The sequence below is a fragment of the Lactuca saligna genome, chromosome 9 (genome assembly GCF_052625555.1).
Source record: "Lactuca saligna cultivar CGN05327 chromosome 9, ASM5262555v1, whole genome shotgun sequence".
NCBI classification, from domain to species: Eukaryota; Viridiplantae; Streptophyta; class Magnoliopsida; order Asterales; family Asteraceae; genus Lactuca; species Lactuca saligna.
In genome coordinates this window covers 173,971,445-173,998,451 of record NC_136425.1, presented here as the reverse complement: position 1 = coordinate 173,998,451, position 27,007 = coordinate 173,971,445, and the positions used below count along the sequence as shown (strand labels likewise).

The 27,007-nt window shown below is 37.9% G+C and overlaps 2 protein-coding genes across 2 annotated transcripts; both read right to left on the bottom strand.

Moving 5' to 3' along the window:
* On the bottom strand, nucleotides 1-618 carry LOC145016949 (uncharacterized). The gene has a single exon (XM_078975095.1). The coding sequence runs from the start codon at nucleotides 616-618 to the stop codon at nucleotides 1-3; it is 618 nt and encodes a 205-aa protein (XP_078831221.1).
* A 522-nt stretch (nucleotides 619-1,140) lies between these two features.
* LOC145016948 (uncharacterized) lies at nucleotides 1,141-23,922 on the bottom strand. Its single transcript, XM_078975094.1, has 5 exons — nucleotides 23,883-23,922; nucleotides 1,884-2,135; nucleotides 1,528-1,583; nucleotides 1,402-1,473; nucleotides 1,141-1,320 (listed from the first exon to the last, which is right to left on the bottom strand). Exons 1-5 carry the CDS (start codon nucleotides 23,920-23,922, stop codon nucleotides 1,141-1,143), a joined length of 600 nt encoding a protein of 199 aa, XP_078831220.1.
* Nucleotides 23,923-27,007: the final 3,085 nt, after the last annotated feature.

Sequence of the window (27,007 nt, the reverse complement as noted above, 5' to 3'; positions counted from 1 at the left end):
TTAGAGTTGTCCTCTACGATTACCTATTTTCTGAAAGCGCTCTGTTACTCGTTCAATCTTAACATCCATAAGTGCTTCTTTTTCTACACTACAAATTAAAGCATCATTCAAAAAATCATCACCTATTTTGTTACGTAAGTCGGTCTTCAAAAGATTCATTGCGGAAAAACATCTTTCAACGGTTGCGGTTGCGACGGGCAAAACCAAAGTCAACTTTAATAACCGATAAACCAAAGGAAAAGAAAGATGTTTCCCGATTTCCACCATCAAACGAGAAAGGTCCGCAATTCCTTTCAAATTAGAAAATCTCTCATCATCAATCAAAGAGTGATAATAGGTTTCAAGTTGACCATCAAAATACACCCTTTCCGAATCATTAAAATCAGTTTTGTACAACTCACTTAGCTTCACTAACTTTGATTTGTCAAACATAGAAAAAGCATTACAAGGTTTTAAAGCCACCGTGTATTCAAGCAAATCGGTGCTCACTTCACTAAAACGATCCCCAAATTCTTGAATTTGCATATCCAAAACCGTGTTGAAAATATCAACTTCAAAGTGATGTTGATTAGTAACCTTGGTTCTACGGTTTCTTGGAGTAACATAAAATTCGGACATTTCCACAATTTTAATTTGATGTTTATGACAAAAACAAAATACCTTCTCCAACATTGAAGGAAACCATTATTTCTGAAAGCTTTGAACGTTTTCATCGTTAATTTTACCAAAGAAGCCGCTTCCAAAATATTTTGATCCTTTCTTTGAAGATGTTTTGACAAGATATTCGTGAGACCAAAAATCTCCAACATCAAGTGTAAATAAAACACAAAGTCAAGAGTCTTGAAATACGACAAAATACCGTACGCTTGATTTCGGTTATTTAAACTAGACCCCTTCTCTTCAACATATTTAAGAACCTTGAAAACCTCCGGAAAAAAAATTCTTCAAACTTATTATGCTTTTATAATGTGAGCTCCATCTTGTCTCCCCAGCTCGAACAAGAGAAGTCTCCTGATTTAACCGTCTTCCGGTCTCAATTTCACCATTACCAATTTCTTTTTGAACGCTTTTCTTGTAACTATCTCGTATTATATCTTTTCTTTTACAAGAAGCACACACCACATTAACCACCAAAGCTAATTACTCAAAGAAATCAGCAGCACCATTGTGGTTTTTTGCTACACCTACAACCACTAATTGAAGTTGGTGTGCAAAAAAGTGTATATAATATGTCAGAGGATTATCTTTCAATATCAATGCTTTCAAACCATTAAATGCACCCCATATATTACTTGCTCCATCGTATCCTTGCAATCTTACCTATATAAAAAAAATTATATATATAAAATAAAATAGATAACCATTCAAATACATTAAAAAAAAGAATTTATAATTTTTTACCTGAGATATACTCAAGTTATTGTTGATAAATACATAATCAATGGATTCTTTTAGTGTTAAAGAAGTTGTATCCTTCACGTGAACAATTCCAACAAATATTTATTTCACTAATCCAAGGCTACTAACATATTGCAAAACCATAGCCATTTGTTCCTTTTTGGATACATCACTAGACTCGTCTACTAATACAGTAAACACATCATTACCAATTTCTTCACAGATGGACTTTATTATCACTTTTGAAAAGCATTGAACAATCTCTTTTTGAACCTTTGGAGATGTCAATTTTTCATTTTTTGGAGCATTTTCTAAAGTAACATTATAAAATTTTTCATTATGGTCCCGAAGGAATGATAATTCTTCAATGAAAAGGCCTTTAGAAATTGACCCATCCGACTCGTCATGACCACGAAATGGTAACGCATTCTTCAATAAAAATCTACAAGTATCAATTGTAGCACGTAGTCGAATTTGATAGTTACTTGCTTCAACTCCAGTTTGCTTATGAAAAGCTTCACTAATAGATTGGTTTTTCTTTACTAGATTTTCACATTTTTGTTTTGCTTTGTTGTGATGACTGTCAACTTTATCTTCATGATCTTTCAATGATTTCTTTTTACTCCAAGTGTCAAAGCCTCCTATCACAACTACATCTCTCCCCCATTGTTGCCCCCCAATATCACCAAACAAGTAACAACATAAACAATAAGCTTTGTTCTCTTTTGTGCTATACTCTAACCAATTAAATTCATCAAACCATTCCTTTACAAAACGTATGTTCTTACCACCAATTTTTATTGATGGAAAATCATGGCCTTTTGGTTGAGAAGGTCCTTTAATCCAATATGCTCTCCTTATTTCATCACTTTGATTTGGATGATATGATGTAATTCTTGGTCAATCTGTTGGGTCCGAAGGAAGATTATTAATATCAAAACTAGTTGGAATATGTTGTGGTTGTGGTTGAGGATGAGGTCTTTTTCCTCCACCACTTTCATCACTACTACCAACATCTAATGTTCATTTAAAAAAAATCCAATTAAACCCTACAAATATAATTAAAGATTTAAAATTCACAATTGAAGATTTAAACATAATACAAGTGAGCAACTAATTGGCTAATTAGGTTTTCAATTTGAACAAATAAATTAAACTAAATCATTAAACATTAAATCATAAAACATTAAAGATGGAAAATTAAATATCACTTGTTTCATATTCCGTAAGGGAGCCAATAGCGAAATGGGTGAATAAGCTTTACCAAGAAAAGTTATGGTGAAGCAGGAAGCAGTCGTGCAGTTAAAACGACGATCATATGAATCAAAAAAATATATCAATTTTTTATCCCTTGTATCCTTTCGTAGGTGTTCACAAAACAAAAACCTATATGTTTTTCTTTTATTTAATGGACTGTCATTTAAATTAATGGGCTAAGTAACTGGGCTTCTATTTTATATTGTGAAATGTAATTTGACTTTGAGTTAATAAAAAAGCATATCATAATTGAAGTGAGGTTGGTAATTTTATATATGGGAAAATGGAATATACATTACAGCTCCACCTAAGCTTAGGTACTAAACCTCTTGAAAATAAATTGTTTTACTATATAAATATTACAGTTAATGGATTCACGATTAATATTTCAAGATGTAAATTTAAGATCGACACAGTAAGGTTTAGGGTTTAGGGTTTAGGTTTAGGTTTAGGGTTTAGGGTTTACGTTTAGGGTTTAGGGTTAGGGTTTAGGGTTTAGGGTTTAGATTTTAGGTTTAGGGTTTAGTAATGTTCATTTGGGTGAAGTAATAAACGATAACTGAAGAAAGAAAGTAGAGATGGAAAAACGATAATGAAAGAAAGAAATGTTATGGAGGATGATATATTTACCAAGTAAAACCAAACCGGGTATATTTAGTATGATAAAACTACATATTTTAGAGGTTTAGTACTTAAGATTATGTAGGGTTGTAATTTATATTCCATATCCCTTTTTATTTATTTATATATATATATATATATATATATATATATATATATATATATATATATATATATATATATATACATATATATATGGTGGAATTGAGGGGTAGCACATGCTACCCCTACCAACTAATTACTTCCGCCCTTGATTATAACATAAAATAAGTGAGATAGTAAAAAAATATGGGATAATTTATTTAAAGAGGGATAATAGCATGGTTGTCAAAATCGCGATCCTGATCGTAGGATCGTACGATCCTACGATCCTATGTATGAAAAACGATCCGGATCGTAAAAGGATCGTATTTTGGGTAGGATCGTAGGTAGGATCGTAAAATCGTAGGTAGGATCGTAGGATCGAGATCCGATCCGATCCTACCTTCCTTTAAATTTTTTTTTCAAATGAATTTTTTTTACCATTTTATATCTTTTACCCTTTACCAATTTACCATTTATCATTTTTATTGTGACTTATGACTAATATTTTAAAGTTTTTATAACTTTTGAACGAAAAATTAAATGTTTGAAATATTTTTTATGATTAATATTATAAATTAGAATTATATTCTATTTTGTGGGATCTTAGGATCTCAATCCCGATCTTACGATTCCGATTTTGCAAACCCAAAAACGATCCTAGGTAGGATCCTGATTTTGACAACCTTGCATAATAGCAATTTTATGAAAGCTAACACATTTTTAATTCTATTTAAGTTAACTTAACTGTTAGTTTTCGGCAAGTAAGATAACCAAAAATTTGGAATATATTAACACCTTATTATATGTTATTTTTAAATGGTATCTTTTGTCTATTTGGAATTACTAAATGGTACCTTTGGTCTATTTGGAAGGCTCCAAATGTTGTCTTGTTTTAAAAAAGAAAATTAAGAGATGAAATTCATTTCAACTTATATATTTGGATCGAGTGATTAATGTTTTTTTTTTTTATAGAGTTGATTACAATGATTAATGTTTTTCCTCTTTTTTGACTTGTAATTTGTAATATGTTTTGTCTTGCACGTTGCTAGTTGGTTTTTAACTTAATATAATCTTGACATTGTTCTAACAAAAAAAATCTTAATGATAACAACTAAGAACTTAGACTTACTGAGATTGACACATTACACTTTATGTATACCTTTCTAGTAATAGTATGTGATTTGTGAATCATCACACACATGGGTGGAGCCCCATGAGAGCCATGTGACCCACCCTTCATTCTCATATATATATATATATATATATATATATATATATATATATTGCAATTATAAATGTAAAGGTTGTTTTAGCTCAACGGTTAGAAGTGTTGCATTTGCAATGTGGTGCTTACCGTAGAGGAAATGATTCATACACAATAGTTTTTTGTTATACACAATAATTCAAGCACCAATTGTTGTGTATGGAGAAAATTTGTCGTGTACGGATCAACTCCTCTACCGTAGAGCTCAACAATTTTTTGAACATAGTTGCATTTAATTACACTTCATTTCAATCATAACTCTAAGTTACAATTTTAGCCACTAATTTATACTTTATTTTCCCAATTTAAACCATCTTCAAATTCCTTAAACGAATCAGTTTTAAAAATTTATATATTTTGCCCTTCAATTTTTATAAAATTTTATTTTTCTTAGTGTAATTAATTTAGTTGCTTTTTTAGTTTTTTATATAACAACCCAATTTTGACGACCAAAATTTTCATTTTTAAATCAACACATTGGAAATCATTTGTGAATAAATATCCTTTGATTCCATCATTTCATAAACATATTTCGTCTCTGAAAACCAAAACATAAAAACAACCATAATGTCAGAGTACAAATCCCAGAATAACTCATGGTGCGGAAAACAATGTGCGTGTATGATGTGTCGCTACCGCGCCAGCTCCTTCACCTTCGAAAAAGAGGTACCTGATAACAAAACTGTAATTTGTAAGCACGAAGCTTAGTGAGTTCCCCCATAATACCACATACCATACAATCATATAATGAACAGCTAGGGGATACGGGCCTCGCCCACGCTCCGCTAGCTAGGAGATATGGACCTCGCCCACACTCCGCTATCTGCCCACACTCCGCTATCTGGGAGATACGGGCCTCACCCACACTCCGCTATCTGGGAGATACGGGCCTCGCCCACAATCCGCTACTTGGGAGATATGGGCCTCACCACACTCCGCTACTAAACCATAACATACAAGTATCACACAGACAACGAGTATAAACAATTCTACCATACTAGCATATATCATCATCAAACTCAACTATGAGATACGGGCTCTGCCCACACTTCGATACTATCATATCGTGTATACGGGTCGACCTTGGTGCCTTAGACCCGTTCCTACTGGAAGGAAACTCACCTCGAAAAGTAGCTGCTGGAAGTCTGCTTGCTAGACGTCTGACTGCTGCACCGATAATCCTCCAGCTATAAATCCATAGCATAGAGTAGCCACTCATAAATACCCTTAAGTCAAATGACTGACCTACCCCTGGTCTATGGTCAACTCCTTGGTCAAAGTCAACTTCCAGTTGACTAGACTCGTCGATTCATGGCACAGACTCGCCGAGTCCCTCTCCTATTAACCCAGTACTAACTCATCAAGTCCCTCTTCCACTTACTGAGTCACCCATAACTCACTACTTGGGACGATTGGACCGACTCACGATCTGACTCGCTGAGTCCGAGAACAACTCAACGAGTCCCATGAGCAGATCTCCTACTCGATTCCAAATCCTCACCAGAGCATCCATCTTGAGGATTTGGTTTTCTGGGACAATTGCTACACGTTAAATTGCTAATTCTGCGTGCAGCTACGAAGGGTTGGACCTTCTACACTTAAACCCGTCTTAACTCAATAACAGTTCATATGACTCGCTGAGTTTGAAGAACAACTCGTCGAGTACCAAATAATCTTCAAAGGACTCGCCGAGTTGTTCATCCAACTCATCGAGTCTAAGACCATCTTCATAGAACTTGTCGAGTTCTTTCCACTCTCCTCCCATACAGACCAAATCTGAGGCATGCAATGGTTTCAGACCATAGATCTAAGCTCCTAGGGCATGCTTATCGCGTAAAGTTGCAAACTTTACGTGCATGCATGGCCCTATGAGCTCCAAAAGGCAATTCCAAGCTCTTTATGAGGTCATGCACTCAATAGGGACCTCAATCACTTCAACCACAGAGACTTTACACTTCTAAGATGTCCATAAGGTCCAGATCTGAAGTCCTTTCAGAACATAGAGCATAAACACATGGAGTTTGAGGTCTTAGGGCTTGAAAACCACTAATTTGGGACAAAAAGGGGATCTTATGAACTAGTGATCAAGGTATGAACTTTTCTACCTGAATGGAAGCTTCTCACAGTGTAGATTCTGGATCTACCTCCCCTCCTTGCACTCTTCAACCTCCTCCTCCTTCTTCTTCTAAGCTCCAAACTTCCTTCACAAGGCTAAAATCACTCACAAGAACAATATGGGGGCTAGGGTTTCATTCTACAACTCTCTGGAAGTGTTAGGGACAAAGGAGGCCAAGTTAGAGCATTTAAATAGGGTGCAAACACCCAGGTTAGGGTTTTTGCCTAGACAGGGTCTACTCACCGAGTCCGGGATCCGACTCGCCGAGTCCACGGCCTAGACCTCGCGTCTTATCCCGCTTCTACTCGGCGAGTTGGTCCTTCAACTCGCCGAGTCCAAGACCAAAAATGCAATATTTAAAGAGTTAATTACAAAGAATACGTACCAAGAACCCGATGCTACAAATCTCCCCCACTTATTTTAGACTTCGTCCTCGAAGTCTGTTGCTCGCCCCTGAAACAACTCGGGGTAGTGCTCCATCATCTCTTCCATCGGCTCCCAAGTCCACTCTGATCCCTTCCGGTGCTGCCATTGCACCTTCATGAGTTCCACCCTCTTGTTCCTCAAATCCTTCGACTTCCAGTCAAGGATCGCTATAGGTCGCTCGATGTAATTCAGGCTGCCATCAACCTGAATGTCCTCCAAGGGTACTACTGCTGAGTCGTCCACCAGACACTTCTGCAACTGAGAGACATGGAAAGTGCTATGTATCTGATTGAGTTCGGCTGGCAAATCCAGCCTATATGCCACCTTGCCCACACCGGGCTATAACCCTGAACGATCCAATATACCTTGGGCCCAACTTGCCCTACTTCCTGAATCGAATCACGCCTTTCCATGGCGACACTTTTAGGAGGACCATATCTCCGACCTGGAACTCCAAGTTTGATCGATGCTTATCGGCATAACTTTTCTGCCAACTCTGAGCAGTTTGAAGCCTGCTCCGGACCTGATGAATCTTCTCTGTCGTCTTGAGCACCACTTCGGTGCTCCCCATGATCCTCTGACCAACCTCTCCCTAACATATCGGGGTCTTGCACCTCCTCCCATACAACATATTGAAGGGAGGACGGTCAATGCTCGCATGATATCTATTATTATACGAGAACTCCGCCAAAGGAAGGTAGGTATCCTAACTACTTCCAAAATCCATAACACATGCCCGCAACATATCCTCTAACGTTTGGATGGTCCGCTCGCTCTGACCATCCTTCTGCAAGCGGTGCTGAAATACAGACGAGTACCCAACTCGTCATGAAACTTCTTCCAAAACCTAGAAGTAAAATGCACATCCCTGTCTGAAATCACCGACACTGGCACCCCGTGTCGCGCCACTATCTCCCTGATATAGATGTCGGCCAATTTCTCGGCCGAGATGCTCTCCTGGATCGGAATAAAATGGGCGCTCTTGGTCAATCGGTCCACGATGACCCATATCGAATTCACTCATCGCGCAGTCCTGGGAAGCTTCGTGATAAAAATCCATCGTAATATCTTCCCATTTCCACAACGGCATATCTAACAGCTGCATCTTATCGTGTGGCCTTTGGCGCTCGGCCTTGACCTTCCTGCAGGTCAAGCAGTGCTCCACGTACCAGGCCACATCCTGCTTCATGCAGGGCCACCAATAATCCAGATGAAGATCACTATACATCTCCGTCGCCCCGGGATGAATGGAGAATCTAGATTTGTGCGCCTCTCCCAACAGGACCTGTCGCACGCCTCCATGGTACGGCACCCACACCCTATGGTGTAGTGTCAACAATCCTCGACTGTCATAGTCGAAAGAGGAAACCTGACCCACAATCCTCTCACTCTTCCGATGTTCTTCCTTCATCGCCTCCTACTGAGCCTCCCGAATCTGCTCCAACAGCGGAGTCACCACTGTCATCCTTAAATAGACATCCCTGATCGGTGCTACCTTGCGGATAAGCACATCGGTCACCACATTGGCCTTTCCCGGGTGGTAAAGGATCTCACAATCATAATCCCTCACCACATCAAGCCACCGACAATGTCTCCTGTTTAGGTTCGACTGATCCATAAGGTACCTCAAGCTTTTATGGTTCATGCAAATCGTACAACGAACCCCATAGAGGTAATGACGCCAAAGCTTGAGGGCGAATACCACAGCCCCCAGCTCCAAATCATGCATCGAGTAGTTCGCCTTGTGAGGCTTCAGCTGCCTCAAGGCGTAAGCAATGACACGCCCTCTCTGCATCAATACCGCGCCCATACCCGAGATAGGCGCGTCGCAATAAACAACGAAATCCTCCATGCCCTCTGGCAGGGCTAAGATTGGCACCTCGCATAATCTCTGCCTCAACGTCTCAAACGCCGCCTGTTGCTCAGGCCCTCATCAGAAAACAACAACCTTCCTCGTTAGCCACGTCAAGGGTACAACTATCTTGGAGAAATCCCAAAAGAATGTCCGATAGTACCCTGCTAACCCTAGAAAACACCGAATCTCAGATGGAGACTTCGGAACCTCCCACCTCATCACGGCCTCCACCTTGGCCGGATCCACCGGAATCCCGTCCTGGTTGACAAGGTGCCCGAGAAACTGCACCTTGCGCAACCAGAACTCACACTTTGAGAACTTAGCATATAAGCTCTCCTTCCTCAGGGTCTCCAACACCTCTCGTAGATGCCCCTCGTGCTCCTCCTGCGTCTTGGAATAAACCAAGATGTCATCAATGAAAACTATCACAGACCGGTCCAGCATCGGTCTGCACACGTGGTTCATGAGGTCCATGAACGCGGCAGGAGCATTGGTGAGCCCAAACGACATCACCACGAACTCATAATGGTCGTAGCGCGTCTAAAACGCGGTCTTCTACACATCCTCCTCTCTGACCCTCATCTGATGGTATCCCGAACGCAGATCAATCTTGGAGAACCAAGATGCTCCCTGAAGCTGGTCGAAGAGGTCATCAATCCTCGGGAGTGGGTATCGGTTCTTTACCGTCACCTTATTCAACTCCCGATAATCTATACACATCCGGTGCGACCCGTCCCTCTTTTTCACAAACAGGATCGGTGCTCCCCAGGGAGAACTACTCGGTCTAATGAATCCCTTGTCTATCAGCTCCTGCAGCTGTGTAGACAACTCCAGCATCTCAGGAGGAGCCAACCGATATGGTGCCTTGGCTATCGGAGCTGCACCAGGGACTAAGTCGATCCTGAACTCCACCTGTCGCTCCGGAGGTATCCCAGGCAACTCCTCGGGGAATACATCCGCGAACTCTCGAACCACGGGCACATCGCCCACTGTCACCTTACCCGCCTCCCGGGCGTCCATGACATAAGCGACATATCCTGCGCAACCCTGCTGAAGGTAACGCCTAGCTCTCGCTGCTGAACATAAGGCTGGTCCTCGTTGTGGCCTCTCGCCCTAAATCACCAGCTCTCCCCCATTTGGGGTTATGATCCGCACCAACTGCTGCGTGCAGTCGATCACTGCCCCATTGGGGCTTAACCAATCCATACCGATAATAACCTTGTTCCCCCACAAAGGTATGGGAACCAGGTCGACTAGATACTGCTCCTCAAACAATCTCAATACACAATCTCGGAAGACCTATGATGCTCGCACCGACTGGTCGTCCACAATCTCAACCTCTAGAGGGCAATCCAACATGCCTGAGGACTCAGGAAACTTCTTGCTAAGCGCAAGAGAAACAAATGATCGGGTAGCCCCTGAATCAAACAACACTTGAACTAGGATACCGTTCACATGGAACCATTCTAAACAGAGCACATACATATAACATATCAAAATTACAACAACATAACATAACGCATAAATAAGAAATCATACATGTCACCACATCAGGTGTGGCGTGTGCCTCCTCTGTAGTTAGCTGAAAGGCGCGACTCCTCACCACTGGAGCCTCCGACTTGCCCTGTCGGCCATCTATGATCCTCAGGGTTGCTGGAGCTGGCGCCTTCACCGGCGTTGATGCTGCTGTCAACTGGGGGCAATTGGCCCTCTTGTGGCCCCTCTGGTTGCAGTGGAAACACAGCAACTCAGATGTCTAAACAACCGAGGCAGGGGCAGTACAATCCCTGCTAAAGTGTCCCGTCTTGACGCACTTGTAGCAGCCCGACGATCCCAATCTACATGCTCCCTCGTGCGACCTGCTGCATTTCCCGCAGCGGCCCGGTCCTCCTTTGCCTTTTGGCCTACCATATGATCCCTTGGGCTTCTTCCCCGAAGCCCCAGACACCTGCCCCGCCTCTACCTTCCTATTCCGGATATGCTCCAAATCAATCTCCTTCTCCCTTGCCCTGTCAATCATGGACTCCAGGGTAGGGCAAGCTGAAAGGCTAACATGCTCTCGGATGTCAGCCCGTAGCATGTCATGATAGCGGGTCCTCCTCATATCCTCATCTCCCGCATACCGGGGCACCAGCAATGTCCTCTCTTGGAACTTGGTGGTGATCTCTGCCACAGTCTCCGTAGTCTGTCTCATGTCCAAAAACTCGCTGGCCAGCTGCTGAAGCTCTACCGCTGGTGCAAACTCTGCTCGAAACCGGGTCACAAAATCCGACCATGTCATAGCCTCAACAGCCGAGGCTCCCAATGAGTCACCAACAGACTCCTACCACTCTCTAACTCTGTCTCTTAAACACCCTGCTGCGTATCTCACCTTCGACCCCTCAGGGCAGAAGCTGATCAGCTGTGCGGACTCAATGTCCGCAATTCATCGTTTGGCAGCAATGCGGTCCTTCGCCCCATGGAAATATGGCGCACCACTGCCCCTGAAGTCCTTAAAGGACAGTGTGCGAGACCCTGACTGGCCAAATGCCATGTCACTCCTGAACGCCCTGAGGCGGTCCTCCATCAACTCAACTATCCCTTCCTTGATTGACCCGAAAATGATGGGGGTGGACTCAAGGATGCCTCTGGTGATCTCTGCCGCGATGAACTCGCGTAACCTCTCATCTACTGGCTTGAAAACTCATCCCGAAACCGATCCCTCTCTAGAACTGCCACCTACTGGCCCCTGACGTAGTACCACCATTCTGCAATACACACATGCAACCATTAGTGATACTGATACCTCTAAAGGGATCACATCTATTACAAGTTCCCTGGTCTTGCCTCAGCCTTTGTTAATTCGGGTACGGATCCTCTGCTTTCAGTTGTACGGGCCCATACTACCTTCCACATCTAGCCATACCTTCCTCAAGGACCACCTTGACTCCACCAAATCCCTTTTACTAATGTTGATCTATGCTACTCTTATCCTAGGCTTACCGTAGGAAACCTATGACTCCATCCAACTCAGTCCTCAGCTATTGAAGGTCTCTTTGTAATGTCAATTAGCCATTACTTGAATACAATCACATGCAACAAGGCTCAGATAATGCTTTAGGTAAGGGACTCATCCCTATAACGGTTAGGACTCAAACAAGAGCTACGCAATAGGGTCAAATCTAACACCCTGAGATTATTCAATCCTGATCACATGTGACTTTAACGTATTCACCTCACATCTAACTCCCATCACTCAAAGCCCACATAGCACAAAGCAAACAACATTCGGACAAAAAGGGAACAATCTGAAGCAACTCTATCCTCATAACAGGAACTGCACTAGCATACAATGCTAAGCTCGTACTATCAGGCATAACCTAGACACGCTATCCTACCGATGTCTACTCAAATCTAGCATGCAACTCTCATAAGCTGAAGCACATAAAGCAGGCACATAAGGCATCACTCATGGATCCTTAGTCCTATTCTAACATGTTGTTCTACTAAAATTGATAAACATAACATAAACTTGTATGAGTACTTTGGGGAGTACTTACTTGAGCTCGACCGGTCGCGCACATCACACACTTGTTCTTTCAAAAAAAAAACTCTTCTGTTTATTTCTTCAGAAAACCACTTTCTTATAAAATCTTTTAATCCCTCGGTGTAAGTCCAGATGCCCCCGAAGGTGTGTCCGAATCCCTCAAACCAGGGCTCTGATACCAACTTATAACAACCCAATTTTCACGACCAAAAATTTCATTTTTAAATCAACACTTTGGAAAACATTTGTGAATAAACATCCTTTGATTCCATCATTTCATAAACATATTTCGTGTCCGAAAACCAAAACATAAAAACAACCATAATGTCAGAGTACAAATCCCAGAATAACTCATGGTGCGGAAAACAATGTGCGTGTATGATGTGCCGCTACCGCGCCAGCTCCTTCCCCTTCGAAGAAGAGGTACCTGAAAGCAAAACTGTAATCTGTAAGCACGGAGCTTAGTGAGTTCCCCCATAATACCACATACCATACAATCATATAATGAACAACTAGGAGATACGGGCCTCGCCCACACTCATGGAGATACGGGCCTCGCCCACGCTCCACTAGTTGGGAGATACGGGCCTCGCCCACACTCCGCTATCTGGGAGATACGGGCCTCGCCCACTTTGCTATCTGGGAGATACGGGCCTCGCCCACACTCCGCAATCTGGGAGATACGGGCCTCGCCCACATTCCGCTACTAAACCATAACATACAAGTATCACAAAGACAACGAGTATAAACAATTATACCACACTAGCATATATCATCATCAAACTCAACTATGAGATACGGGCTCTGCCCACACTCCGATACTATCATATCGTCTATACGGTCCGACCTTGGTGCCTTAGTGGTGGTTGTCGAGGCCAACGCAAATAATAACCCTAAATATTACACACTAAAATAGTGTATAGCGGTAAAGGGATCGAATCCACGGAGATTGGTTCAATTTATAACTCTATGAAAAATCTCTTTGTAAAGATACTTGTAAAATAAAAATAAAAATAAAATAGGGGGATTTGGTGTATTGAAATACTTGAAACAAACTAGAATTAACTATGAATTAAATAGACATTTTCAACAAAAATAAGGATTTGATGCAAAATCAATAAGGGAGAGATGGTTGACTTAAAGTTTCCTCACTTTGACTTTTGATGAACATATCATTAGAATCCAATGGTGCAATACTTTGATTTAAATCCTTAATTTGGCTATAGTAATCCAAGGAGCTTGAGATTACCTAGACTTTTCTTAATTATTGAAATGGCTAGAGAAGCTCATAACAATATCCTTAGTCAAAGTCACTAATTCCAAATAGCATGTAATTAGTGAAAGTCAACTAGCATTAAGAACTAAAAAGTCACCAAATCCAAGAGGAGTCAATTGCTTTCACTACCATGTTGGAGAAAATATTTTTATGATTGTGTGAAGCAAAAACAACACAAGAATCATTTGTTGCTTGCTAATTTGAGGATCCTTTACTTAATCAAGAAATTAGCCAACTAATCACCACAAACACATTTAAACTCATGAATAAAAACATACTAGTGGTGATAATATGATAAAACAAAAAACATTTCCATAAAGATTTAAGAACAAGTTCATGGATTCTTCAACATTCAACAAAAGTTCAAAGGATTCAACAAGAAATCAACCAAGATTTGTTTAGCCAAGCATGACTAAACTCAAACAAGAAAAGTTAGATGAGATTGTACCAAACATTTTACAATAATCAAGAGGTGAAATCAAGATGTTCTTGAGGTGTTCTTGGCCTTCAAAAGTACTCCAAACTCCAGAGAGAACCAGCCAAACTCGGACCTTCAAGATCAGGCTAAAGAGGCACACCAACCTTCCCAATATAGAGCTCTTATCAAAATCTCGAAATTGCCCTTGTCAGGAATCCACGCGGGCCGCGGGTAATCTTACGAGGGCCGCGGGCTTCGACGGGATTTTTGGGCTTCCTTCAAGTCTTGGTCCCCCAAAGCTAATCCATTGGCCCAATTTAGATCCAATCAGTTCCTTGTCCATTTTTCTTCAATATTTATTCAATTAAAGCCCAATTTGTCTTTCCATATCACTCAAAACTTCCGCAAACTCTTAAACATCGATCTTGCACACTCAAGAATTCTCTCGCGCCCTTTCAAATTTAAAGTTCAACACTTCTGCGTCTTCAAGCAATCGACAAGCCCACTCCATGAATCACATCCATAACCATCAAGCACGAAATCCCCATTTCTCTGCAAGTCCAATCGCCTCCCAAAAGTCCCGCTCCGCTAGTTTCCTTGAAATCTGCAATAATGCTCAAGAAACTAGAAAGTTCCCGAAATGGTCATAAAAATAACAAAAAGGAAAATATGCAAGGAAATTAACTAAAATGTGAATGGATGTGCTAAAAAAACCCTATAAAAAGAAGTAAATAAAATGAAGCTATCACTTAGACCCGTTGCTACTGGAAGGAAACTCACCTCGAAAAGTAGCTGCTGGAAGTCTGCTTGCTAGACGTCTGACTGCTGCACCGATAATCCTCTGACTATAAATCCATAGCATAGATTAGCCACTCATAAATACCCTTAAGTCAAATGACTGACCTACCCCTGGTCCAAGGTCAACTCCTTGGTCAAAGTCAACTTCCAGTTGACTAGACTCGCCGAATCATGGCACAGACTCGCCGAGTCCCTCTCCTATTAACCTAGTACTAACTCATCAAGTTCCTCTTCCACTCACTGAGTCACCCATAACTCACTACTTGGGATGATTGGACCGACTCACGATCCGACTCGCTAAGTCCGAGAACAACTCGCTGAGTCCCATGAGCAGATCTCCTACTCGATTCCAAATCCTCACCAAAGCATCTATCTTGAGGATTTGGGTTTCTGGGACAATTGCTACACGTTAAATTGCTAATTCTGCGTGCAGCTACGAAGGGTTAGACCTTCTACACTTAAACCCGTCTTAACTCAATAACAGTTCATATGACTCGCCGAGTTTGAAGAACAACTCGTTGAGTACCAGACAATCTTCAAAGGACTCGCCGAGTTGTTCATCCAACTCGTCTAGTCTAAGACCATCTTCATAGAACTCGCCGATCCACTTTTGAATCGGCCGAGTCCTTTCCACTCTCCTCCCATACAGACCAAATCTGAGGCATGCAATGGTTTCAGACCATAGATCTAAGCTCCTAGGGCATGCTTATCACGTAAAGTTGCAAACTTTACGTGCATGCATGGCCCTATGAGCTCCAAAAGGCAATTCCAAGCTCTTTATGAGGTCATGCACTCAATAGGGACCTCAATCACTTCAACCACAGAGACTTTACACTTCTAAGATGTCCATAAGGTCCAGATCTGAAGTCGTTTTAGAACATAGAGCATAAACACATGGAGTTTGAGGTCTTAGGGCTTGAAAACCACTAATTTGGGACAAAAAGGGGATCTTATGAACTAGTGATCAAGGTAGGAACTTTTCTACCTGAATGGAAGCTTCTCACAGTGTAGATTCCGGATCTACCTCCCCTCCTTGCACTCTTCAACCTCCTCCTTCTTCTTCTTCTAAGCTCCAAACTTCCTTCACAAGGCCAAAATCACTCACAAAAACAATATGGGGGCTAGGGTTTCGCTCTACAGCTCTCTGGAAGTGTTAGGGACAAAGGAGGCCAAGTTAGAGCGTTTAAATAAGGTGCAAACACCCAGGTTAGGGTTTTTGCTCAGACAGGGTCAACTCGCCGATTCCGGGAACCGACTCGCCGAGTCCACGACCTAGCCCCCGCGTCTTATCCCGCTTCTACTCGGCGAGTTGGTCCTTCAACTCGCCGAGTCCAAGACCGAAAATGCAATTTTTAAAGAGTTAATTTCAAAGAATACGTACCAAGAACCAAGTGCTACATTTATCTTAATAATTTATTCTATAATGTTGTATTTTAAAGATAATTGATACTTAATATGCTTTATATTGGATAAATATAATTAACTTCAGAGCTGAGAAGAAAGGAAAATATTGCGAAAAGCATGAAGCTAATAAAGATCAAAATCAAACATACCATAAAATTTGGGTTTAGTGTCATGAAGAACAAAAATAACGACATAAAGAGGCAGTAGAGTTCCAGAATAATCGGGGCAGATCACACGCACGAATGCAACTATAAAGGCCAGCGATGCGACATCTAAAATTTTATACATACAATATTTTGCAATATGATTTGGTCTGCATAAAACATATATCTGTTATGAAAATAAACCATTTGAAGTGTATTCAGGGTAGAATAACAATGGGGAGGCATAATTTTGAAGGTCAAAGTGAATAAATTACGAAGATCGTTAGCTTTGCTATTAGAATCGTGTTTAGCATTACTTATTCGATTATATTATGTTTTTATGTAGAGATTATGGGCTAAAACCTTATTCTTCTACTTAGATGTAGATAAACCTTTATACTATGGTGTGGTTTATTGATTTGGATTTATGAAAGTAGATTATATATTACTTTTGGATTCACTCTACCTTACTTGTTAAAGTTTAGATTTTATATATGGTTTAGAATACCAATCTGGTATCTTAATAATTTGTGATAATAAATTCTTAGGACTAGAGATTGATCAAATCCTAGGGTTAGGTAACATTAGTCGTAAACTTGGGAATATAAGAGTGTAACACTCGTTTTCACTTGTAAAAGTTATAAAATAGAAACCTTTGTTTATAAAAATGGAAGTGAAAATATATTGCTTTTAGCTAAAATGATCCTCACAAAAGTTGTACATCGACACAAAAGCGTAGATATAAAGAACGCCGAAAATGGAGCGTGTATGCGAAAGCTGTGATTATTATAAGATTGGGCATTTTTTGTAAAAAACATAGTGGCACGAAAATTCAGGTACCACAACATGGTGCCTTAAATGCACCCACTCCTCAATAGACCTTTACGTGCAAGCAAGAGAGGATGGATCGAATCAGCCACTGCGGCGCGGCACACACAAAACTCACCTATAAAAGGAGGCTCAAGAATCCTCACTTTCTTGCCATATTCTCTTGATTCAAGAGTCTCTCCCTATCCCCCCCCTCTCTTTCTCTCACACATTTTGGTCCCTCATGATATGAGTTCTCGTTTGTAGTTTAATTAGCGAACCTCTAGAAGTTTCGGAAGGAAAAAGAAGGTGTCGAAGTTCTACTCGAGGATATTCATACTTCGTTAGATCAAGTAAGTTACCCTTACTTCTATCTATAATTGATCATACCCTTATTCGTTTTTATGAACCCTATAAGAATTAGATTAGTCACTTATTCCAGTTGCATACTGATTTGGCTACTTATGGGAGTGGTGTATAAGATAGACATGTTGGCCTTGTTGTTGGATTTCAGAAAATCTATATGTTGAAATGGTTCGGCCTCCCGACTGTCTTACCCAGTTGATCCTTATTTGATAGTCATGAAAGTATATTTTAGGATTGGTGAATAATCTAAATACTTAGTTTTTTATGCTCAAGTAGTTAGTTACCATAATAGTATATTATAGGTTGTTGTATGTTGGTTGAGCGTTCTGCAAACCAACCTACTTAGCTGCTTCAAGATTGTCCAAGTGAGTTTTGTCACTATACAATATATTGCAGTATGTATCATCTATATGTTAGGATGTAGTTATATTGTAGAGTGTAGTTAGGTAAAGAGACTTATTTAGTCAATTACATGTTGCGTTGAAACTATTTGTTTGTTTGTTTGTCTGTTATATGTTGACATATCATGTGGTGAGTTGAGAGCGGTCCAGGTTCATCTTGAACACCAAGATACTCAGGCGGACCAACTTTACGCTGAAGGCCAAGGGGAGGACCAGCTTTATGCTAAAGGACAAAGAGGCAAAACAACTTAGTGTTGAAGGTCATTTGTTGTATGCATTGTATGTCTATTATGGTATGTGGTATTTTGGGAAACTCACTAAGCCTTGGCTTACAGTTGTTGAATAAATGTTTTTCAGGTTGTTCCTATGATCGAGGGAAGGCTCCACCGTTACTGTACTCACATCGAAGAAATAATTATGTTTTTAGACTTCCGTTAAATTCTCTTTTTTGTTTAATGAATGTAAGACTCTGATCTTTTAATGAAAAAGGGGTTTTGGAGTTATTCTATTATGTTTTAAAAAATGAAAAATTTTGGTTGAAATTTGGGACGTTACTGATGTGTGCAATTTATATACTACCTAGCTTTAATTTATAATCCTAACCTACTTAACTAACTAATTGCACTTAGGCAGTGTACCTAGTCAAATTTATAGAATAGTTTAGGTAAGTCGGGTGTCGAACACAGGGAACATATTTATATAATAAAATAATTACTAAAATTTAATCTAAAAACAATAAATAAAGAAGGGGTTTTTATCTAATTTTGCAAGTTCAGATTAACTTAAAACTCAACACTCAACTAAAAACGATTGTGACAAGATTTAAAAGACACTCCCGTTTAGCTTCGAATCCCCCCTTTTCTATGTGTAGTTTCTAAGTAGGGATTTATTTAGTTGGTTACCAATTTAGATGTAATTAGCAGTATTGATCCGATCTCCTAACATTTTTACCAATTCATGAAATACTATGTAATGATCATACACATGCAAACACATAATTGATTATTAATAGTATTTGGGCTATGTAAGATATATCTATATAATAATTTATGATCAAGACAAATTACCAAACACAATTATGATCAACTTTATGTTCTCCAACTCAAATAAAGTTGTTACCTTTATTACTTAATCTAAGATGTGATTAATCCTAGCTCTAGAAATTTAATGATCGTAAACTACTAGGTAAACAAGTTCATGCAATTCATTTGGTCATTAAACTACACTTAACTTGAATCAAAGCAATAAAGATGCAAGGTTTATCATGCTAGGTAATGATAATCATATACATGCATTAACCAACTTCATAAATCCAAATGTAAGAAACTATGACATATTATTAGGGCTCATCTACACTAAATAAAATCCTAATGATTAGTTACCCATGTCAGAAAATAAGCACAAAGGTACATAAGAATAAGACAAGAATGAATCAACGCAAATCGAATGTAATGTGTAATCTTCAAATCTTCAATCTTGAAACATTCTCACTTCGAAAGGGTTGTTTTTTTTTCTCTCTTCTTTGGCCTCTAAAATCGACTATATTTCAAGAAAATCATATCCAACCTCCTCAAAGTTGATATGTGAAGGAGTGTTTATAGTTTCCAAATATTGCATCTCACGACATGAGTATTAAGGTCTCACGTCGTGAGCTTAGTGCAAATCATATCTAGGAAGGAAACTGCATTCTGCGTAGTTATCTTCGGGTAGAATCTATACTCACAACATGAGGTTTTAAGGCTCACATCGTGAGCATAGTTATACAACATATTGTCCAGATTTTTCCTCTTGCCATGCCATGGAACTCTGAAGCCACGCCATAGGACTTGTATTTTTATGGTTTTTCTCCCTTTTAAGCTCCGTTAAGCTCCAAGCTTCAACTCTAGTCCTTCCAGGTTCCAGATTTTGTCGATTTTGGTCCTTTTTCTTCAAGAATGTCCTATTTGGCTGAAAAATGTAATTTATCTCAATAAGTACCAAATATCTTTGCAAATAACCAAAATATAGCTTAAAATCTATTGAAATTATGCCTAAATATATGTATACACATAACAATATCAAAATACCCCACAATTATCTTTTGCTTGCCCTCAAGCCAAACTGATTTTTTTTATCATACCATCACATTAAAACCCTAGCTACCAACATCGCACAAGACAATCTATTTTGAGCTTCTCCATTACATCAAGACCGCAATGCATGTATTTGTGTCTAATTTTTCCTAAGAACCTCCCCAATCATAAATACTTACGATATTCATAAACACTTCCCCACATCTTTTAAACAACATTCATTTTATGCGTCCCTCCGAATCCATCCCCAAAAAACTTTCTTAGCCTCAATGTATTTTTGGTTAAGCTCCCTAGCATACATATGATAAAATAACCTAGAAAGGAAAATTACAATAAATAATAACATGGAAAATTATCTTATTCTTGAGCTTCTTCAATAACTTCAACCTTCAATAATTTGAACTTTTTGAACTTTTCTTCTTAATATTTATTGGGCTTCATGACATTGCAGACTCTTATTAACTCAAACTTTGCAGCTTTTTTCCTATTTTTTTCCTTTCCTTTTTCTCTTTTCTTTTCTCACTTTTTTTTTTTTTTCACTCAAAACTAAAAATCCTAAAAATAAAAAACATATGCTTAATCAAGGGAGCTTAACTTTAATTATTATTTGTTAGAGGTATTAGTCTAAAGTGCAATGACTACATAACCTCTCCTTGATATATTTATGGTAGACAATGTTAAGCATACTATGTCCCCCAAACTAAGCAAGTTCATGTTAAGCACACTATGTCCCCCAAACTAAGCAATGTTAAGCACACTAGGATAGGGAAGCCACAAATAAACTAGACATATATTTGCTAAAATAAACATTGAAACTCACATCAAATCGTCCCACACAACACTAGCAACCTAGATCTCAATATAATAATATAACAATTTTTAACTAGATTCAAATTTTGATTATTATTTCAAATCTTTATAAAAAAAATTAAATCCTATTCATTTTTTTTTTAATTTTTATTAGTAAACTTGCTTTCCTAAATTGAACCCCTACCCCACATTCGAACACCCATGCACACCATTAGATCTAGTTACTCATCTTATGCTTTAACATGTATATGGGATCTAGTTACTCATCTTATGCTTTAACATGTATATTAGATCTCAATGGTGTATATGGATGTATATACTATGTTAGCTATAATTTGTTGAATATGTACTAATGAGCATAATAATAAAAGTGTGAGATTAATGCCAATAAATTGACGTTTTATATTCGTAAACTTGAAAATTAGAATTAAAATATTGGTTTTGATGGTCTATAGAGGTATCTGTATGTTTATATTTGCTACAATTTGGTAAATATGTAGTAATTTATGTATAATATAGGCGTGGGAAAAAAAAAGAAAAAACAATATATAGAGCTTGAAAACTTGTAGATTATAACTATTATGTCGGCAATATGCCGGTAATTACCAACAGTAAACGACACATTATCAAAATTAGTCGCTAATCTATCGATAATTACCAACCGATTTCCAATGGAACAATTTTAATTTTCATATTTTGAGCACCATACCACGTTTTATCCGATGTTGTTTTATCACATGTATATAATACATCAATTACTATATATTTACCAAATTATAATTAATATACACATACATATACTTGTGTACACCATCAAAACCAACATTTTAAATTTTAATCTTCAAATTTTCGAGCACAAAACATCGTTTTTTCCACTTTTGTTTTTATCACACATTTATTATACATCAATTAGTATATATTGTTAGTATATATTGAACAAGTTATAGCTAATATACATATACAAACACCGATACACACATCTAAGCCCAGTGAAGTATATGATTATATGTACTATATATAAACATACATACATGCATCCATATAAACATACATAAATACATATACATACACATATACCTATATATACTCATACACATACATAGACATGGATATATACATACATACATAAACTTAAACATACATACATAGAAAAATACATAAACATACATACATACATACATATAAATATACACATATATACACATACACATACATACAAATACAAATACAATTACACATATATATACATAAACATACATATATACATATACTTTGCTTTTTTTTTTTTTTTCCTTCATTGTTCACAATTATTTATACATTAAATATTTTATTTCCACCAAATTATATATATTATGTGTAAGTGTGTGTGCGCGTTAAAAATGATGGTATGTATATGATTGCGTAGGTGCAATAAATAATAATAATAATAATAAAATAATAATAATAATAATAATAATAATAATAATAATAATAATAATAATAATAATAATAATAATAAATATTGTAAAATTTTTGCTTTTTATTTTTTATTATTATCTTTTTTTGAAGAAGGAATAAATTCCAAAACATTTCATTTACTGCTTCCTTTCCCCAAATATTTATATTTTGCTAGCTTTTGTTTCTTCCCGCTTACGCCTAATTTCCGAATTTTAGCAAAGAAAAGAAAAGAAAGTAAGGAGAGAAAATAAATTTGTATTTTATGTTCTTGAATCGGAGAGAAGTGAGACAAAATTTTTGAAATGACTAGTGTGCACAAGAGTCATATTAAAGTGATAATTTATTATTTATTAAAAATTGATTTTAATAAATTATCATTAAACTCTTACAATTAATTGGAAATTATTTATTTCTTGGAAATAATAATTTTTGATTAGCAAGTAACATAACATATATCGTATGGTATGATTTAAATGTTATGTACAATATTTTGGACTAGATAAATCCTTTTTGTCTTTTACCAAAAAGTTAAAGTTTATATTTTATAAACTATCTTATAAAATTAATAAAACTTGTCATATTTTTTACTCATATTTTCGAAAATGGAGGAGACAAAAATATGGCATGGCTTTCATGTTTATTTAATCAAAAGTAATTGGGTATTCTTAACAAGCATGGACATGTTTATCTAAAGTCAAAAGTGCTTAATAGGATAAGGACTCTTGGATATTGTTCTTGTTTTAACACTAACATCAAAGACTTTCATTTGGTGACTTCTTTTGAGCAATAAAACCATAGCATGTAAGAGATTAATGACTCTTTTCTTTTTGTTCATGCCTTGAAGTTTACTTGCATGTTCTTTTTTCTCTCTTGAAGTTTATATTGGTTATGAACTTCAAGCTTAAGAGTTATAACAGTTTTACAAGAATATCATCTTAAATAAAGTTAAGTGCTTGTTGGTGTGTCAAAGGTTCCACATTCTCCATCAACTTCCAAGCCTCCCCTATAGGATTCAAAGTCTACAAAGGTTGTTAAACTCTTCTTTTTTAACTCTTCTTCTTCTTTGATGCTTTTTTCTTTCCAAACTTTACAAGAAGATCCATGGTTGGTTATAACTAGTTTATAATTGTTAAAAAAAATTACTCAAGTCTTCCGTTTCTAAAATCTTATTTGTGAAACTAATTTTTGAATAAAAACCCAATAAATTAAACATTTTATTCTTTCTCTCAAAATCCTTCCAAATTGGAAGGAAAGTTAGGAGAGAAAATTACCCTTCCATTTCCTTCCACTTCCTTCCTTTAATGAAACATTGGAACACAAATTTCTTTTAGTTTCTTCCCATTCTCACCAATTTCGTTTTCTTTCCTTCGTTATGTTGAACTCGGGAACATGGTGTTAATTACTTGTTCCAACTTCCATCACCACCTTCTCATTTTCTCCCATTTCATTCCGTTTTAGGGTTTGAAGTTGGAGCATATCTCACATCGAACTTCGCTTATCCGACAATAACACCGCATACCTCTGCTCATCTTCCTCATATTTCATGTTAGTCCTCCGCCTTCTTCGTGTTCCTCATCCGCATCACCATCACCAATTGAACATCCACCACTGGTCCACTAAAGCTTTGACTCACCGGAAACCATCACCAGTCCACCTCGCTTGAAGCCTTCACGAGTCAATGAAAAAAAAGGCATCGTGATTCTAGTCGCTATAAACCTTCACCCTACATCCGGTGTTCCATCCAGCCTCCGGTGATCTAACTCCTGCATTCCATCACTCTCACTTTCTAAGGTTTTTATTTCTTTTTCTGTTTTTCCCTTTGGTTTGTAGTTTCTTTTAATCCCCAACTATCGACCTGAATGCTACAACATCGCTGTTGTGTTGGATTGCCTCATATTCTTAGTGTTTAATCAAACTTTATGTCATATTTTGCTTCTAATCGATTTTCTTCTTTTGTTTCTTTTGTTACAAGTTGAAAAGGAAAAAGATGCTACCATCAACGCTCTAGACTTGTAGATGTTGATTTTAAGACTCTGGTAACATCCTTTTTAATTTCATTGTAAAGGAAATAATAAACCAAGTTATTGAGCTATGGGTTTATGTTTAAAAGCACAAAATACGAATATTAGATGTGAAAAAAGGGGAATTTTTTGTTCTTAGGGTTGTTCGAGTTGTAAGTTACATAAAATGCTTATTGTGATTCCAATATCAAGACACCACCATGTCGGTTGTAGGTTGCATAAATTCGAGAAAATGATTGCTTTTAAATCTAACTTATGTGTATGGAATGTGATTACTGAAGTGGATGTTTTTGTTGCAAGTTTATGCTTATGTAATAGTTTGGTTCCCATGTACAAAATAGTTTGGGTTCCCATGTACAGCTACAATATATACTATTTTCTCATACAACCGATTAGGTATCTTGCAACTAAATTTGCTTAAGCGGTTGGAAAGGAAAGGAGAATCCAAGGATTCTATTTGTATTTAGGTAAGCTCAAGTAAACTTTTATGTAACTATCATGCATCTATGAGTTAAATTTTCACTAATTTAAAGTTCAATAGCCTCAGTTCATGCTATTATTCTATGATTTCTGCAATTACCATGAACTACTTTACAATTGGTCTATTTTGCCTCTTAAAATATCTTTAAATTGATAAATTTTATTCCATCAGATGAACTTGTTGAGTTTTCATATTAGCTCCCTATACGACTAGAATTAGTATTAACCATCTTACCAATAAAAAATGGGCTAAATTCATGAAAAGACAATGTACTTTCAATTTTTTGTGCATTATGGCTTCATACTTCAATTTCTTTCTTTTTCATTATTGTTGAAATAGATTAGATGATTTTGTTGGGTATTATGTGTTGCGTCATGGGCCAGTCTTTTGTATATCCGGTTTGGGCCTGTCCAACCGTGATTAGGGTTATGTAGTATTATATATAGTGCATGCATGTATGCCTTAAATATACGCTAGTCAATTTGATTATCTTTTGAATTGTAACCCTAAGCACCTCTACAGTCGAAGTTCTTCATCGAGCTCTTCTGGGGTGTTAAAGTTTAATAATTCGACACCGTTTAAACCATTCTTGTGTTCTTTATTATTTCATTTATTTCTTTTCTGCTTGAATCTATCGATCATTAAGGAATATTATTCCAACAATTGGTATCAGAGCAGGAGACTCTGTTATTCATGCTCATTCCTTTTATGTGAAGAATTCATTAGGTTTCCGCTTTTATCAAATATATAAAGGCCTTCTTCTACCCGTCGACGGTAACTTTAGTGTTTGATAAAACCCTAATCTCAAGTTTACAAGTCCGATTCTAGCAGATCCAGAGCAAAATATCATCATGCCGCACGAAGACTCTCAAAGCAATCCTATCAACATCTCGAATAGCATTGGATCATCCACAAGAGTTCCCATTCTTTACACTCAAGACTATGAAGTGTGGGCGCATCACTTTGAAGATTACGTGGTCGGATCTGAAGATAATGGGTATCTCATCTGGGAAGCTATTACAATCGGTCCGTTTGTTCATGCTGGAACAAGTAGGACAGTGAAGACTCAAAAGGAGTACAATAAGCTTTTAGTAGACGTAGAGAAGATTCCACAAGATGAAAAAGAAAAGCAGAAGTGCAATCTTAAAGCCTTGAGGATGATCAAATTTTCCTTACAAGCCAATACCTTCCGTCTGGTGAGTTCATGCACTACCGCAAAGGAAATATGGAACATGCTGAAAGAATTGTATTCGACTGATGAAGATATGGAACACTCGATACAAACCTTGCTACTCTCTGAGTTTGGTGCTTTTGCCCAAAAAACCTGATGAGACTCTTCTTCAGACATTTGATCGCTACAATCATCTGCTCAGCAAGATGATGAAGCATGGTATTGAAAGAAAGGAGATTGAGCAGAAAGTCACGTTTATGTATGGCCTGAGACCTAAGTGGATGGAAGTGGTCTCAACTGTAAAGGCTCATGAACAATTTAAATCTTACTCGCTGGCAAAACTAATGGGAATTTTAAAATCCGATGAAAGCACATAAACAAAAGAAGCAAAGGTGGTGTCTGGCATGGGCTCTTTAGCCCTTATCTCAAAAGGGAAGAATGCGATGGAAGAAGAAGATGACTCAGATCTTTCTGAGTGTGACATGACAGGTGAAGAATATGCAATGATGGTCTCCATTCCTAAGAAGTTTGCAAGAAGGAAATTTCCTGCCAATTAATGAAAACCGAAACTGGCAAGGAAGTTACAGCTCCGAGAAGGTGAAAGAAGAATCGAAGAACGTCTCACAAAAGGATGATGATAAGAAGGAAAGCAAGCTAGTAGGAGATTCTGGATACGACTGCAATTATTGTCACGGAAAGAATCACTTTGCCAAAGATGTCATGTTACGAAAGATGGCAGAGAAAAGGGATGGTGAAGATGATGAGGCTTATCATGAGCGAAAGCTGGAAGAGCTAAAGAAAAGGAAGGCAACTAAAACTTATATGAATGTCTTGATTGTGTAGGAGAATATGGTT

What these genes read in the sequence shown, in the direction of transcription:
- LOC145016948 (XM_078975094.1), bottom strand. Translation starts at nt 23,922, where the DNA reads ATGGGAGAAAATGAGAAGGTGGTGATGGAAGTTGGAACAA. An exon ending in TGGCTATGGTTTTGCAATAT is followed by an intron (nt 1,474 to 1,527) that starts GTTAGTAGCCTT and finishes GTTCACGTGAAG; the next exon opens with GATACAACTTCTTTAACACT. An exon ending in ATAACTTGAGTATATCTCAG is followed by an intron (nt 1,321 to 1,401) that starts GTAAAAAATTAT and finishes TTTTTTATATAG; the next exon opens with GTAAGATTGCAAGGATACGA.
- LOC145016949 (XM_078975095.1), bottom strand. Translation starts at nt 618, where the DNA reads ATGTCCGAATTTTATGTTACTCCAAGAAACCGTAGAACCAAGGTTACT.